The sequence below is a fragment of the Canis lupus genome, chromosome X (genome assembly GCF_048164855.1).
Source record: "Canis lupus baileyi chromosome X, mCanLup2.hap1, whole genome shotgun sequence".
In the NCBI taxonomy this organism is placed as follows: Eukaryota; Metazoa; Chordata; class Mammalia; order Carnivora; family Canidae; genus Canis; species Canis lupus.
The window spans coordinates 22,992,265-23,007,333 of NC_132876.1; the positions used below are offsets into that span (position 1 = coordinate 22,992,265).

A 15,069-nucleotide genomic window follows, 5' to 3' on the forward strand; every position below is an offset into this window, starting at 1 on the left:
TGTGCGTGTTGGCCATGTCTATGTTTTCTTTGGTGAAATGTCTGTTCATGTCTTCTGCCCATTTCATGATTGGATTGTTTGCTTGTGCTGAGTTTAATATGTTCTTTATAGATCTTGGAAACTAGCCCTTTATCTGATACGTCATTTGCAAATATCTTCTCCCATTCTGTAGGTTGTTTCTTAGTTTTGTTGACTGTTGCTTTTGCTGTGTAGAAGCTTTTTATCTTGATTAAGTCCCAATAGTTCAGTTTTGCTTTTGTTTCCCTTGCCTTCACAGATGTATCTTGCAGGAAGTTGCTTTGGTCATGGAGCTCCTAGTCCAGACTGGCTATGGAATTTGTAGGACCTGGTACAAGGTGAAAACGCAGGACGTCTTGTTCAAAAATTCAAAAGAGGGATCCCTGGGTGGCGCAGCGGTTTGGCGCCTGCCTTTGGCCCGGGGCGTGATCCTGGAGACCCGGGATCGAGTCCCACGTCAGGCTCCCTGCATGGAGCCTGCTTCTCCCTCTACCTGTGTCTCTGCCTCTCTGTCTCTCTCTGTGTGACTATCATGAATAAATAAATAAATAAAATAAAAAAATAAAAAAAAAAAACAAAAATTCAAAAGAAATTTCAAGATGGTGATAGCGGAAAACAGGGCTCTTCCGTTTTCTTTTAAGATTTTATTTATTTATTTATTTATTTATTTATTTATTTATTTGAGACAGCAAGTGAGCACGAGTTGGGGGAGGAGCGGTGTTGGGGGCAGAGGGGGAGGGAGAAGCAGACTCCCTGATGAGCAGGGAGCCTGAGATTGTGGGACTCAATCCCTGGGCCCTGAGATCATGACCTGAGCCAAAGGCAGCCCCCCCAGGTGCCCCTGGACAGGGCTCTTCTAAGCACAAGGCCTTAAGTGACTACACAGGTCAATCCCCCAGAAGTTGGCTTTGCAACAATTTCCAACACAATTTTATAGGAAGCCCACGCAGGCTGCTTTTGGCTGGGGCTCTGTTTTCTGTGGCTGTCCTTGTAGCATGTCTAAGGCACTTTAGGCTCTCAGAAGCTGGAAAAACACAAATTAGATACTTGGTCAAAAGCCTGTCTGGTTTTGATGATTTATGTATAAAATTTGGATCCTGTTTTTTTTTCCTTACCTACCTCCAAAGGTGAGGCAAGAGTTGAACTCATGCTGAGCAAAGAATATCATTATCATCTCCTGTCTGCGTGGCTTCCTGTCTCAGAGTGCTGTCATATCCGGATCTTATAAGCCTCTCTCACCTCTACCATAACCTCATATGGAAGGTGGTATAGGTAGTTTACAGAAGAGATGACTGAAGACCAGAGAGGTGAAGGGGCTTTTCTGAGTGGGGCATTTATTTATCTTCAATTCCCAATGATGTCTCAAGTGCTCCTGTGGGCATTAGCCTTGCTGTATGCGTCCTGAATGTGTCCCTGCCTGGTGCCGAGGGAAGCCCTCCCAGCAGGCTGCTCAGTGTGCTGGCCATCTGGGGTCCAGGGAGGGAGGAGCTGGGGTGGCAGCAGCCCCCTCTGCCGTCGTGCTTCTGATGCCAGGGCTCCTAACCTCATGACGGTGAATTGGAAGGGGTGGTTAAGGGGAGAGATGTCACAGAATGCTGAGTTTTGCACTGAAGGGAGGAAAGGGGAGTACGTGAGCTACCCTGGGCTGAGAGCATGTGAGTGGGTCCCTGGGCCACCTGCTGTCTATGGCCCGCCTGAAGCCCAGGAGCGGGTATCAGGGATCAAAGGGAAAGATCTGGGTGGGCAGGCCCTGGGGAGGCAGGATGGTATGCAGAACAACAGTTGGGTCTGAATCCCAACTCACCGGCTGTGTGGTCCTGGCTGAGCCTCAGTTTTCTGAGGCATGTGAATGCCATATCACCTGGCCTTTTCTGAGAGAGTGGGTTCTGGAGTCATTTGACTGGTGTGAGTCCTGCTTTTATCATTTTCTTGCAGAGTGACCTGGAACGAGTTGGTTAATCTCTATGAGCCTTACTCATTTTCTTCACTTGTAAAATGGGAACAGTAAAAGTACCTTCTCAGAGGTTGTGGAGATTGAGTGGGAAAATACAATAATGTATTGGACACTTAACGATGTATTAAGAGGATAGATCTCATGTTTACTGTTCTTATCACAATAAAATTTAAAAAGAATTTAAAGTGCGTATACAGCACTGTGTCTCGTATAAACGAAACACTCAGTGAATGGTAGCATTGATGATGATCATGATCATGGTGGTGATAACTTTAATTTTTATTATTAGTAACTGTCTTTGTGTGGTGACCAGTGGGAGAGTAAATGAATCAGCAAGTTGAGGCCCACTGTTGGGTGCTGTAGGGTCTCAGTGAGGATGGCTCCCAGATGGGACCTTTGGATATAAGCATCCATGGTGATAACAGTCACAGGTCACCCTCACTCAGCAAACTAGGCCTAGTGGCCCCAGGTGGGGGCCTCCTCTGCCTGGCACCTTTACCCGGCACTCAGCCCTGGATACTTGATTCTCTCCTCCCCCTGATGGTGCCCAGTGGAGCATGGGTGCTGCATCCAACTTTCCTGGACTACATTTGACAAGACTCACAGCATGAGGCCCCCTTCCAGCCTCTCCAGAAGGCTGTGACTTTTAGCATGGGAGGTGGTTGGCTGGGCGTGGCATGCATGCTAATGAGTGTTCACACACGTATGTGCACGCATGCTCACACACACATTCTCAAGCACATGCTCTCCAGCTGAGCTTCTTGGAGCCTCACATCCCTCCCCCAACCTCATCCCCTCCCCTTCCTCCCCCACCACAAAAGCCACAGGTAACAGCAGTCCCCAGCAATACAGAAGACGCAATGCAAAACCCAGAGGCAGGCTTCGTTGCCATGCTGTTTTAAGCATCTAGCAGGATGTGAGCCCAGGTGGCTAACGGCAGGGCTGACCAAAGAAAACTCTCCCTCCCTCCCCTCTGCCCTGCCCCCAACAGCAGGCTCAGTGACTTTGGGAAGGGCTGGGAGGTATGCTAAAGGATTTTACATGGTGCTCCACCAGGTCCCAACCAAATACTGTGTGTCCTTGGAGACGTCCCACCCATCTGGAGCTCAGTCTTCCTGGAAAATGGGGAAAGTCTTTCTGGAAAATGGGGAAAGCAGACTCACACAGGTTCAGCCAGCCCACACAGGTTCAAGACCATCCAAGGATGCTGGAGTATTTGACAGCCTTGTCACTGTTAGCTGCATTTTGGATACTTAAAAGAGTTCCGCATGTGCTGGCAAGTCAGGGATAGTGACTGGGCCCTGCTGCTGAGGTTGTTATCAACTTTGGGTAGGGTCATGTTCCAGAATCCTCCCCATACTCCCTCCTACCCCATGGCCAAATTGTTATGGTTTCACTCCCTGTCCTGTCAATTGGCATGGAGCCCACCCAGGGTTTAGAAGTGATGAGCTCACATGTAGGGCAGGTTGCTGTCCATGCCCCTTGTCTGGCTGGCCTTCCTGGTGGCAGTATGCAACTAGAAGACTCAGCCACCTTCCCTTCCTCTCCCTCTCCAGTCACAGCAAGGAGCCTAAAGGCAGCCCTTGCTCTTTCAGCCTGTGGACTGCAGCCAGGAGGGCACTGGAGGGCCAAGGGCAGGTTGGGATGGTCAGAAGCAGCTTCAAGGGTGTGGAAAGACCAGCAAGTCGGGAGCCGGTAGGGGTAGGAATAGCTCTGACTATATCCAGCAGGTGGCGATAGGGTGGGGCTCTTCAAGGCCATGGAGTCCCTGAGAGTAGGGTACTGCCTTAGATTGGTTTTGCGTGGGGGTGGTGGTAAGACCCTCTGCTGGGTTATAGGTTGGGCTTACTGGGCTCACAGGAGGAAAGCAACTAGCCGGCTCTCCTATCCCAGGGCTGGGGGTCGGGAGCCCAGGGTGAGGTGTACAAGCCTGGAGGGGGCTTGCCTGGGGCCAAGAAGCCCTGTGTCCCTGGGGCTTAGTTCCGGAAAAGGAGGCTGAAGGCAGTGGTTTCCTGGGCAATGGGCTGGTGGGGGCTCTTGGGGCGTGAGTGGTGCTGGCTGAGGGTTGCTGAGCTAGAGGTTTGGCCAGCCAGTCTGAGCCTCTAGACACTCCAGCCGAGGATGATAAGAGAGGAGACCACCAACAGAGGAGCCAAAGAGGTAGTGCGCAGGGCCCTGGCAGACAGGGGCTCCGTGTGTCGCTGCAACCACTGGAACTCCTCCTGCAGCTGGCGCCGCTGCAGCTCTGGGCCCACCTTCTCGCGGATGGTCTGGTAATAGTGGTTCAGGTACTGGAGCTGCAAAGGGAAGGAGGGGTGAGGGCCTCCCCAGGCCGAGCTGCCAAGAGATGAGGTCTTGGTGCCAGCCAGTCCTGCCCTATGGTTCTCCGGCTGCCCACCCTGGCCCAGGTGCCCACAGGGAGTGCACAGATCACCATGGGTCACCAGCCGTCGTCAGGTCACAGGCATTCTCTGGGGCTTTTCAGAGGCAATTCACCACAGTGGCTGTTTAGTGTCACAGTGACCCTCGTGGTGTGGGTGTGGGTGGGAGTGACTTTCAGGCCCAGGAATGAAAGTTGGGCAAGCATTATTAATTCCATTTTACAGAAGAAGGGACCAAGGCTTATTTTAGGACTTGAGGAGGCAGAGTCCAGAGATTCAGTCTCAGATTCCCCAGGAGTTCACCACCTGGCAGGTTGGTATGACCAGAGAGTTCTAGAAGCTTTGGGGTCTCTGGTGGGTAGAGGAGGGATGACTCAGTGTGTGCCAACAGTGTGGATCCTCCCAGGGGAGGAGAAGTGGCAGAAAGTCTTGGGGTAGAGGGAGCAGAGGCAAGAGAGGTGCAGGGTTGGGAAGAAGGCAGTCAGGAGCTTATGGGCTGAAAGACGGCCAGTGCTGAATGTCACTTACGTGCTCGGGAGACAGCAGGCTGATATCAATGAGGTTCCGGTCATAGGGCACCAAAGACACCACTTCAAAGGTCAGGTAGGACCCTGGATACTGGGGTGCCACAGGGGAGGTGGCAAAGCAGGAGACTGAGTGAGTAGAACATGCTTGGCTGAAGGGAAGGAGGGAGTGCTCCACTCAGAAGCCATGGGCACAGGGAACTGACCCTTGTCAAGCCTGAGACTCCAGGTAGGTCTGAACCTACCATCCCCTCATCCACCTCCCCCCACCCGGGTCTGCCACTCAGCACCTCACCTCTGGTGCTTTTTAGGCTTGTCTATCTCTAAGTGTGTGCGTGTATAGCACCACAGGGGTTTGTTAAATACAGAGATTACAGGGTCCACCCCCCCAGACCACTGGAATGACAACCTTCTAGTACAGGCCTGGGGACCTACATTTAAAAGATAAGTTATTAGGTTTTCATATCCATTTAACCTATGTCCTTATCTATTTCTCTCTCTCTATCCAAACTGCTTTGTGTCTGTCAACTGATGTATCTATAGAGAGAAGTATAAAGAAGAATAGGCCATAATTCCCATTTCCCAGAGATCCCTTGCATGTTTGTGCTTTGAAAGTTCAAACTACAAAAAGATACCCAATAAAAATGGCAAGTCCCCTCCCTGCCCGGTTTCCTTCCTGAAAACATTTAAGACATATGTGGTAATTAACCATTAATTAACTGTTTCAATCCACACAAAACGGATCCTACCACATGCTTTTCTGCACCTTCTCTACACCCTGTTAATAGTAAATGTAGGAGAGCGCTGCATATTAGCACAGGGATAGCTACCTCACTCTTTTTTCTTTAGGATTTTATTTATGTATTCATGAGAGACGCAGAGAGAGAGAGAGGCAGAGACATAGGCAGAAGGAAAAGCAGGTTCCCTGTGGGGAGCCCAATGCGGGACTCGATCCCAGGACTCCAGGATCATACCCTGAGCCGAAGGCAGAGGCTCAACGGCTCAACCGCAGAGCCACCCAGGCGTCCCTACTTCACTCTTTTTTTTTAAGGGCTGCGTAAGGGCCCATAGTATGCAGATGATGATTTATTTCATCAGTGGTGGATACTTAAGCTGTTTCCACTTCATTTTTTACTATGACCATCGATGCTACAATCCACATCAATGTATCTTGATGGGACCTTCTGGGACTAGATCCAGAAGACACATATCTGGCAGAGGGATTGTTGGGACGAAAGGTGCAGGCATTTTAAATAGATATTTTGATGGATGTTGTCAAATTGCCCTCTAGAAAGATTGTATCAATTTGTACTTCCTCCAGCAGTACGGTGAGAGGGTGAGAGGGCCTGTTTCCTCATAGATTCACCAGTCTTGGGAATCATCAAAATCTCTCATTGTTTGCCAATCAGGTGAAACATGGTCATCTATTGTTGACTTGATTTGTGTTTCTTTAAGAATAAAGTCGAGCATCTTTGCATGCTTATGGGTCACTTGTATTGATCTTAGTGAGTTGCCTCTTCATGTCCTTTGCCTGTTTCTAATTCTGTTTTCCCTGCTTTTGTCTTACTGATTTGTAAAAAGCTCATGGTAAAAGAAGGAAATGCATGTTTTCCCTGTTGTGCATGCTCTATTTGTCATACATCTTTTGACTTTGTTTGTGGTATAGCTTCCATGTAAACATTTTTTAAAAAAGATTTTACTGGGGATCCCTGGGTGGCTCAGCGGTTTGGCGCCTGCCTTTGGCCCAGGACGCGATCCTGGAGTCCCGGGATCGAGTCCCACATCGGGCTCCCGGCATGGAGCCTGCTTCTCCCTCCTCCTGTGTCTCTGCGCCTCTCTGTCTCTCTCTCTATGTCTATCATAAATAAATAAATAAATCTTTAAAAAAAAAGATTTTACTTTATTTATTTGAGAGAAAGAGAGCCTGCGCACATGAGTGGAGGAGGGAGCAGCAGAGGGAGAGGGAGAAGCAGACTCCCCGCTGAGCAGGGAACCCCACGAAGGACTCCATCTCAGGACCCCGGGATCATGACCTGAGCTGAAGGCAGACGCTTAACTGACTGAGCCACCCAGGCGCCCTTCTATATAGACAGTTTCGCATTTAATTTATTAATCTTTTTCTTCACGGCTTCTGGGGTTTGGATAGAAAGGCCCATTTCCACCCTGCGATTATAAATGAATTAATATAGATTTTCTTCCAGATCTTTGATGGTTTTACCTTTAAATCTTGATCTATTTAGAATTTTATTTTGGGGTACCAGTCAGGTTCTTCACTTTATTTATTTATTTTTCACTTTAGTAGCCCCCCCCCAACGATTGGCCATTTGTTCCCCCTGCCCATTTATTAATCTTTCTTGTCTTCACTGTTTTGAAACACCAACTTTATTATGAATTAAATTCCCATTTTGTTTATAGAAATTGGGGAGGTGCCTGGGTGGCTCAGTTGGCTAAGCATCCAACTCTTGATTTGGGCTCAGGTCACGATCTCAGGGCTGTGGGATCAAGCCCTGCATCAGGCTCCACCTTCAGTGTGGAGCCTGGATAGGATTCTCTTTTTTCCTCTCCCTCTGCCCCTCTGTCACCTCTTAAAAAAAGAAATTAGAGGATGTATTTCTGGATTAGCTATTCTGTTCCACTGTTATATCCGTCTCTCCCATCTCTAGTGCCATACTGTTTTTGTTACAGCAGCTTCAAAGTGTGGGGTGATATCTGAAAAGGCTAGTTTCCCTTATTGATCTTCTTTTGCAGAGTTTTCATAACTACCTAGCTATTTTTGCATGCTTATTTTTGCAAGTAAACTTTGCCATCATTTTGTGAAATTACAAAAGCATCCATTTAGCACTGAAATTGAGGTTGTCTTGAATTTACAGATTAATTTTGGGAGAAATGACATCTCCATAATATTGAGGTGTCTCTTCCAGAGAGCACCATTTACTTAAATCTTTTTTATACCCCTCTGTAGAAATTTTCTCCACATAAGTCTTTTAAAGTTTATATGCAGATATTTTATCCTGTTGGTTGCTAATATAGGGCATCTTTATATCTAACAAGCTCTTCTGGTGATTACTCTGCACCTTGAGAACCAATGACTTAGGGCAGGGATACTGATTCATTTGGTCTAGAGTGGGACCTGGGCATTGGCATTAAAACCAAAAAGCTCTTCCGCTGATGCTGATATTATAATGTACAAACAGGTTTGAAAAACTCTGAGTTATGGGGTTTTTCTGGAGTGGAGGAAACTCCAAATAAATTCATGTCCATCAATAAAATGCCTCTTTCCTTTGACCTTCCAAAGTCACTGCCATGCAGTCACTGCCATGTCTACAGCTCTAGCCTGTCTCAGAAGCACTTTACCTTGGTCTTTGCTTCTACCACGACAGCCACATCTTCAATACGTATCCCAAATTCTCCATCCTGATAGTAGCCAGGTTCTAAGAGACACAGAGATGTTGGTGGTATTAAGCAGGAGGGGGATTCAAGCCCGTGTTTCCTGTACCAATCGAGGAGTGGCTGGAGGACCCAGCTGCCTGGCTGCCCCTGGCTCAGGCAGGCCCACCACGGACCACGCGGAGGTAACTTGCTAGGCCTTGTAGCCCAGCAGGGAAGACTTAAGAGCTTACTTCAATTGTCGAGGCACTCCCATCTCCTGGTATGCTACTGTCCTGTTACCCCAGCATTTGACTGGAGACTCCAGAGTTTGGACTGCCAGGAACCAACTCCCAAGGGCAAAATAAGGTGTTTGAGCTGAAGGGTTTTAGGGTTTGGGTGGGACAATGTGCTTGGGGCTGGGAGTGCTGGACCCCAGAGGGGTCCATGCTTGGCAAGCTCCCTGAAGGCTGGTGCTCCCTAGACTGCAGTTCTGGGCCAGTCTTAGGGTGGAGAGGGGGTAGAAGAACCCAAGAGCCGTACCAATGGAAGTGAACATGCCCTTGGCCATGGGGATGTTGCCAGACTGGAATCCCACTGGCCCTGGAAAAGGAGATGTAAGCATGGTATCAATTCTCCCATACTCACCAGCTTGGAAACTAGCAGGCTCTGGGGAGGACCAGATAACTGGGGAACCCTAGGGCATCTCTAGCAGCACTTGTCCACCACATCATTGTCTACCTGGGGCTGCTATGGGGACCAGACTGGCTCTGCTTTTTATTTCTCTGCCATCTATGCCAGCTAGCCCCTAGGCCTTGACCTGCCACTCCTATCTGAGGCCCTCCTGGATACCAAGCAGGCAGCAGGAAGGGCCAGTTGCTACCATTTCTCACTTACCCTGTGGAGCATCACCTCCTACCAGCTGGATAACCCTGGGTGAGTCACTGCATCTTTGTGGGTCTTAGTCATTACCATACCTGTGAAATGTTCTACGTCCTTCATGGGGGGGGGGACCCAGAGAAGCGTAGAAGAGACACCTACACTCGTGCACACACAGGAAGTTGCCAATGCCATGGCCTGTTCCATGACCATAATTAAGCCCAACATCCCACAAAGCTCTTCGGGCAAATATCTCCATCATTCGCCCTGGAAGAGAGATGGCCCCAGTCAGTTGGCTGAACCCTAGACTATCTGCTTTGCCCTTTCCTGCTCTCTTGTCCCAGAGCTAACTACCAAGATGGTACTTTTGGAGAATCACTCCTGGGAGGCAGTTTAGCATGTGCTTTTTCCAGCACATCCTACATTGTACCTAATTACCTGGACTGATGACTCTACTAGAGTTTCTCCCCATCTATCAAGAAATCTGCTTCCTCTAAGAATCCTTCCATGACTGTTGTAACCCACAGTGACCTCTCCCTCCCCTCTGAGGAGGCCATATGCCTGGGTTCAAGACGTGGCTCTCCCAACAACAACCCTCTGTGTGACCTTAGACAAGTTACTTTCACTCTCTGGGCTGGATTTTCTCATCTATACAATGGATGCAATGATAATAAAATTCCTGCCATGCTAGCCTTCCCAGGTGGCAGTCTGGGTCCAGTGAAATCAGGGTGTGAGTCTCTGGGTCCAGCCTGGTTTCCAAAACCCACCTGATGTACTAGCAGGAAAGACGAGTCTGGACAGATCGATATTTCCTATCAACACGCGGGTGTATGCCTCCTGATGAGGAGAGAGAGAGGTAACGTGGTGCGTAAGAGGAGAATCCTGGGAGTTTCCAGCTATGTGTGGGCCTAGGCCTACGGGGGGGCTGTGTTGGGGGAGGTGCAGGCTCACGTGTGGTCACCCCGGTTCTGGAAAATAGCCAGAGGCAGCTGAGGGGAACCCATCAAAAAGCTGGAGCTTGGTCCATATGATTCTCTTTGGCTGGTTCCCAAGGGACGCTTATAAATGGTGGTGGACTGAGAGCCAAACTCCTCAAGCTAGAATCCTGACTTGGCCGCTCACAAACTCTGAGACCTTGGGCAAGTTTCCTTATTTGTAACAGAATGATCACAGTACCAGCTCATGAGGTTGTTGAGAGGAGTTAGGTAGACTCATGGCATACAAGGTGCTTCAAATAGAGTAAATGTTCAAATACGGGTCAGAGCTATTATCACTATTATGATTACCCTTTGGTTTGCTTAAGGCCTTATGTTTGGGTTGGGGCTTCATAATCTGGCAGGTCAGCCTTGCTTGGCTGGGCTGGTTTACCTTGTGGATAAGGGGAGGGAAGTGGGCTGCCAGTGACCTCTTTGCTCCTTGGGGCAATGTGATAAATCCCTTTCACCACACACACACACACACACACACACACACACACACACACAGGCTTGTCATCTTGTGTACAACAGCCTGGGGCAGTGGACGCAACCCACTAAACTGTGAGCTCCTTGAGGCCTGGCCAGCTCTGGTTTTTTTCTCTCTTGCCAGCACCATGTCTGAGCCACAGTCTGCTTGCTGAATGCACGAATGTGGCCCCCTGTTCCCCACCCACCCAAAGGTCCCCGGGGCACATAGAGGATGTCCCAGCCTCTGCTCCAGGTGGGCCAGCCCTCACTGCTTTCTGAAAACCTCCAGCCTCTTTCTACCTCCACCTCTGAGACTGCCTGTGCTATTTCTCAGTGCCTGGAATGCCTTTTCCCCCTCTTTTCTGCTGCGTACAGGGCTAGGCACACAGACAGCACTAAGTAAATATTTGTTCACTGATTTACTGAAATGGAATGATGATGAACTGGGGCTGAGGCCCTGCTGGTGGCTTGAACTATCTATGGGTAAGTAGCTAGGAGCCCTGGGTTTTCTGGTTCTAACTTGCTGTGTGACCCCGGGCAAACTACTTAACCTCTCTGGGCCTCAGTTTCAGCCTCTGTAAAATGAAGGGCTCTTGCTGGAGTGATTGCTTGGATGTCCCTTGGGGAAAGGTGGGTAGGGGAATTCTGGGTCCAATGCTTACCTTTTGGAAAGCCGAGGGGGTCCCCCAGTGGACTGTTCTGGTGATGTCTGTGGTTCCATCCCTGCAGAGAAGGAAAAATCAACATATATAGCTCTGCTGAACACTTGAGGGTAGGGATTGTGGTCCTGTGCTTCCCATGTGTTTTCCACTGCGGTTCAAGTGGCAGGAGTGGAGTTGGGGGGAGGTGAGTTAGGGATAAAGGAAGAACACAGATGCCATTCTCAAGCTCCCATCTTCAGCATCTGTGCATAAAGGGACTCTGCACAGCTATTAAGTTCAAAATTGCTATGTTGTCTGAAAATCCTGATCTGCAACATACATAATCTGCCCCCAAACCTATTTTGGCCATTTTATAAAGCAGAGTTTCTTGGGTCAGTCTGGCTTTATTTATTTATTTTTTTAAAGATTTTGTTTATTCATGAGAGACACAGAGAGAGGCAGAGACATAGGCAGAGGGAGAAGCAGGCTCCATGCAGGGAGCCTGATGTGGGACTCAATCTTGGGACAAGGGATCATGCCCTGAGCCAAAGACAGACCCTCAACTGCTGAGTGTCAGTCTGGCTTTCAAAGGAATCTTTCTTCTAGGCTTTCAGAGAGGCAGGAGGGAGGGGAAGTCCCATTTTTACCAGCGGAGAAACTGAGGTTCAGAGAGATCATTATATTCTTTCTTACACATTCGCACGGTTATTTACCATTTCTAGAACACTCCTGCAGCTCCCTGGGAAGGGTAGCAGAGCAGGCCGCGTTATCCTTATTTCCCAGATGAGGCAATCGAGGCCATGAGCCATCTCCTTTCCTGAACCTCAGTGAAGCCAGGCCTGGAACAAATGCTGACTCTCTACACAGTCCTCTCCTTGTAAACATGGATCTGATCCAAGGACTTGCTTAGAGTCCCAGGGAACTGAAGCCAGAAACCAAAAAGTCTGACTTTCAACCACCAGCGGCAGCTGTGCCCTCAGATGGCCCCTGTGGCCACCACCAGGGAAGGGGAGGGGAAATATGGCCCCAGGGCCCTGGGGATTCCTCCTTGGGAGCAGGTCACAAGGCGTGGCAGACTTCTTTAGAAGGAGAGAAGAGGAAGTGAGGTGACCAGTTCCCCAGCCTCACCCTGATCTGAGCATGCCCCAATCCAGCAACGCCCCACAAATCCACTTCCTCTTTGCACGTTGGCCGTCTCAAGTACATAGTACATGCAATGCCAAGCTGGTGACGCTGTGCTCAGAACAAGAGCCATTCTCATTAGCACATTCACCATTTCCACAGGATAGAGAATGGGAATCAGTTTGAAATGACTCCTTGGTCCTCCATCAGTTCAGTACACTCCTTCCTCCCTGCACCAACCCTGTCCAAGCTTTCCATAATCCACTTGCTTCCTAGATGAGAAAGGGGAAAATAATCTATTGGTTCATCTTATCTCAACTTCTGTGTGAATGATTGGTCACACTTTTGGGAAAACTGGGGTTAGTCTATTTTGCATGGTTGTTCTGTCTGGGTGTTCAGGTTGTTCATTGTACAAGGGTAACACATCTAAAGTTGGGTCCCAGGCACTTTATGGTTATATACGAATTTCAATGAGAGCACACAGGTGGATATACAGATTGTGGAATGCTGGAGCAGGGGGACAGGGTCCTCCTACGTAGTTCTGCATGGTCATGTGCACACTCAGAAGAGCACTCACACATATCTACTCGCACACACATACCCATGCTGATAAGTGTGCCCTGTTTCCTGTGCTCCAGGCATTCCCTGAAATTGCTCTTCTTACCTGCCTGCTGCTCTTGGAGGCCTAATCTCACCCCCCCCACTCCAGCCAGACATGGTTACCTCATCTGTGCAGTGTGGGGAGAAGTGACTGAGGAGAATGCATGCTGCTGGTGGCATGGGGCCTGTGTCTGGGGTGTGCACAAGTAGGTGAGAATATGGGTGCGGTGTTTGTGCAGCCAGGCAGGGCTGCTAAGCATGGCTGTTCAGACTGTGTCATAATATGCTGGCTTCAAAAACATTTTACTTGAGCAAGGAGAGATGTTTTCTGATTCTCACAGAGGTGCTGCGTGGGCAGCCCCACTGTTTTGGCTTGTGTGTGTTTCCCACTGTGCAGGGGTCCCCAAGTGTGAAGATGGGAATGATGCTCAGGCTCATTCAATCATTCAATCCAGGGCTCTCCTTTTTCTCAGAGGACTCACACTTGGGAAGGGAAAGCTGCAGCCGGCTCTTGGGGGGCCTTGGGTGCCTAAGCTGAGGTAGTTGGCCAGGGCAGTGTGGGGAATACATACCAGTATTGCCCCCCGGAATCCAGCAGGTACATCTCATCTGAAGACAGCTTCCGGTGCTGCTCCTTGGTCGGACTAGGAAAGGGAGAACCACTGAGAAGTGAGCAGCCTAAGCCTGCACTGGGCAGGGTGGGGGTCCTGAGTGGAAGCAGGGGCACCCCCTCACCCCTTACTTCCCCACGGGCCCTGGGGGAGTGTTTGATGGATGCCACTAATGTCCTCAGTGCACATCTGTTGATCTGGTACCTCACCAATTAAGGTCCTGGTCCCCAGGAAAGAGCCCAGAATGCGGGAGCCTAGAGAGCTTCGGAGAGCATCCAGTGCCGCCATCTCCTTCTACACAAGGGACACAGGCCTGCAGAGTCTCAGGGGCTTGCAGGAGGCCATGTGGCTAAAGCTGAGAAGGAGCTGGGACTGGACCCAGATGCTTAGCCCCATTCTCTCTGTTTCTCTCTTTCTCTCTCTCTTCCTCTAACTTTCTGCAGCCTCTGGGAGCAGAGGGCCCTAAGAAGCCAAGACACAGGACGGGGTGGGGGTGGGGGTCCTCGAGGGTGGGGCTGGAGAGCAAGAATTGGTAGGGCCAAGGAGTTCCTCCCCTGTTACTCTCTAGTGGAGGAGAAGGGGCTGGGCCAAGGCAGCTGCAGGCTTGGGAGACTCCAGGGAGGGAATTCTAGGATAGAGCAGACTGGCCCATGGAGGGCATCTGATCTCTTCCTGCTGTGCCCGTGCCAGGCTAAGGCATTCTGGTCTGCTTGGGCCCCCAAATTCCATGAGGCAGTCCTGCAGGTGTCTGTTTTCTATGGAGCTAAACATCTGGTTAGCCTGCCTCTGGGCCCACCTTCGTTGGCTCAGGCTGAGTAAACAGGCCTTTTTGCCTGTGTATTTGAGAGCTTTAAGAATTAGCTAATATAAATAACTCACAGGAAGCCAAGGAAAAGCATTCAGCAGCAGCCCTAACTCCCTTCCAGATCCCTCAGCACTGTGTGCTCACAAAGTCTCAGTCTTTTGTGGTGAACAACCGTTTGGCCTTTCAATTTCAAGAAGACTCTGGGTCTCTGACTGAGCTCCGCTGCCCACCCGGAGCCTCCACAATACCCATGGCCTCAAACCGTAAATGTGGACCTGGGTCCCAGAGCACTCCGTCCTTCACACCGCCCCCCAGCCCCCCAGGATCCCACCACACAAGCTCTAGAAAATTGCTTCTGAAGTACCTGTAGTGAGCCAAGGCAGCATTCAGGCCACTAGCAGAGATGGTTTCGAAACTGGGTCCAGAGGAGAAGTCTTCCTCTCTGCAAAGTACACGGCGGGAATGGTCAACAGACGGGTTCAGAAACTAGGCTGGGCCCAGGGTATCTGATCAGGGCAAATGATGCATGGCTGCCTCTTCCTCAGCCAGACTCCATTTGGCTCTCCTAGCCCCACCTCCTGGCACCATCTTCCCAGGCTCCAGTCTGTCAGCTACAGAGCATTCACGGTCAGACAAGGAGGGATTGTAGGCATTAATTATTCCCCCTCCACCTCCATTTTACAGATGGGACAATCAAGGCCCGTTGTCCCACAGTGAGTTTGT

At 49.9% G+C, this 15,069-nt stretch overlaps 1 protein-coding gene across 1 annotated transcript in view; it reads right to left on the reverse strand.

Annotated features, from left to right (window-relative positions):
• Positions 1–2,853: 2,853 nt before the first annotated feature.
• XPNPEP2 (X-prolyl aminopeptidase 2) overlaps positions 2,854–15,069 on the reverse strand; it is a 28,011-nt gene continuing 15,795 nt past the window's right edge. The window contains exons 13-21 of the mRNA XM_072815338.1: positions 14,711–14,788; positions 13,503–13,574; positions 11,230–11,290; positions 9,890–9,959; positions 9,285–9,389; positions 8,787–8,846; positions 8,232–8,308; positions 4,882–4,971; positions 2,854–4,269 (exon numbers count right to left, since the gene is read on the reverse strand). Of these exons, the coding sequence (XP_072671439.1) occupies positions 4,075–4,269; positions 4,882–4,971; positions 8,232–8,308; positions 8,787–8,846; positions 9,285–9,389; positions 9,890–9,959; positions 11,230–11,290; positions 13,503–13,574; positions 14,711–14,788 (808 nt within the window). The 3' untranslated portion in view covers positions 2,854–4,074. The remainder of the gene's footprint in view (positions 4,270–4,881; positions 4,972–8,231; positions 8,309–8,786; positions 8,847–9,284; positions 9,390–9,889; positions 9,960–11,229; positions 11,291–13,502; positions 13,575–14,710; positions 14,789–15,069) is intronic.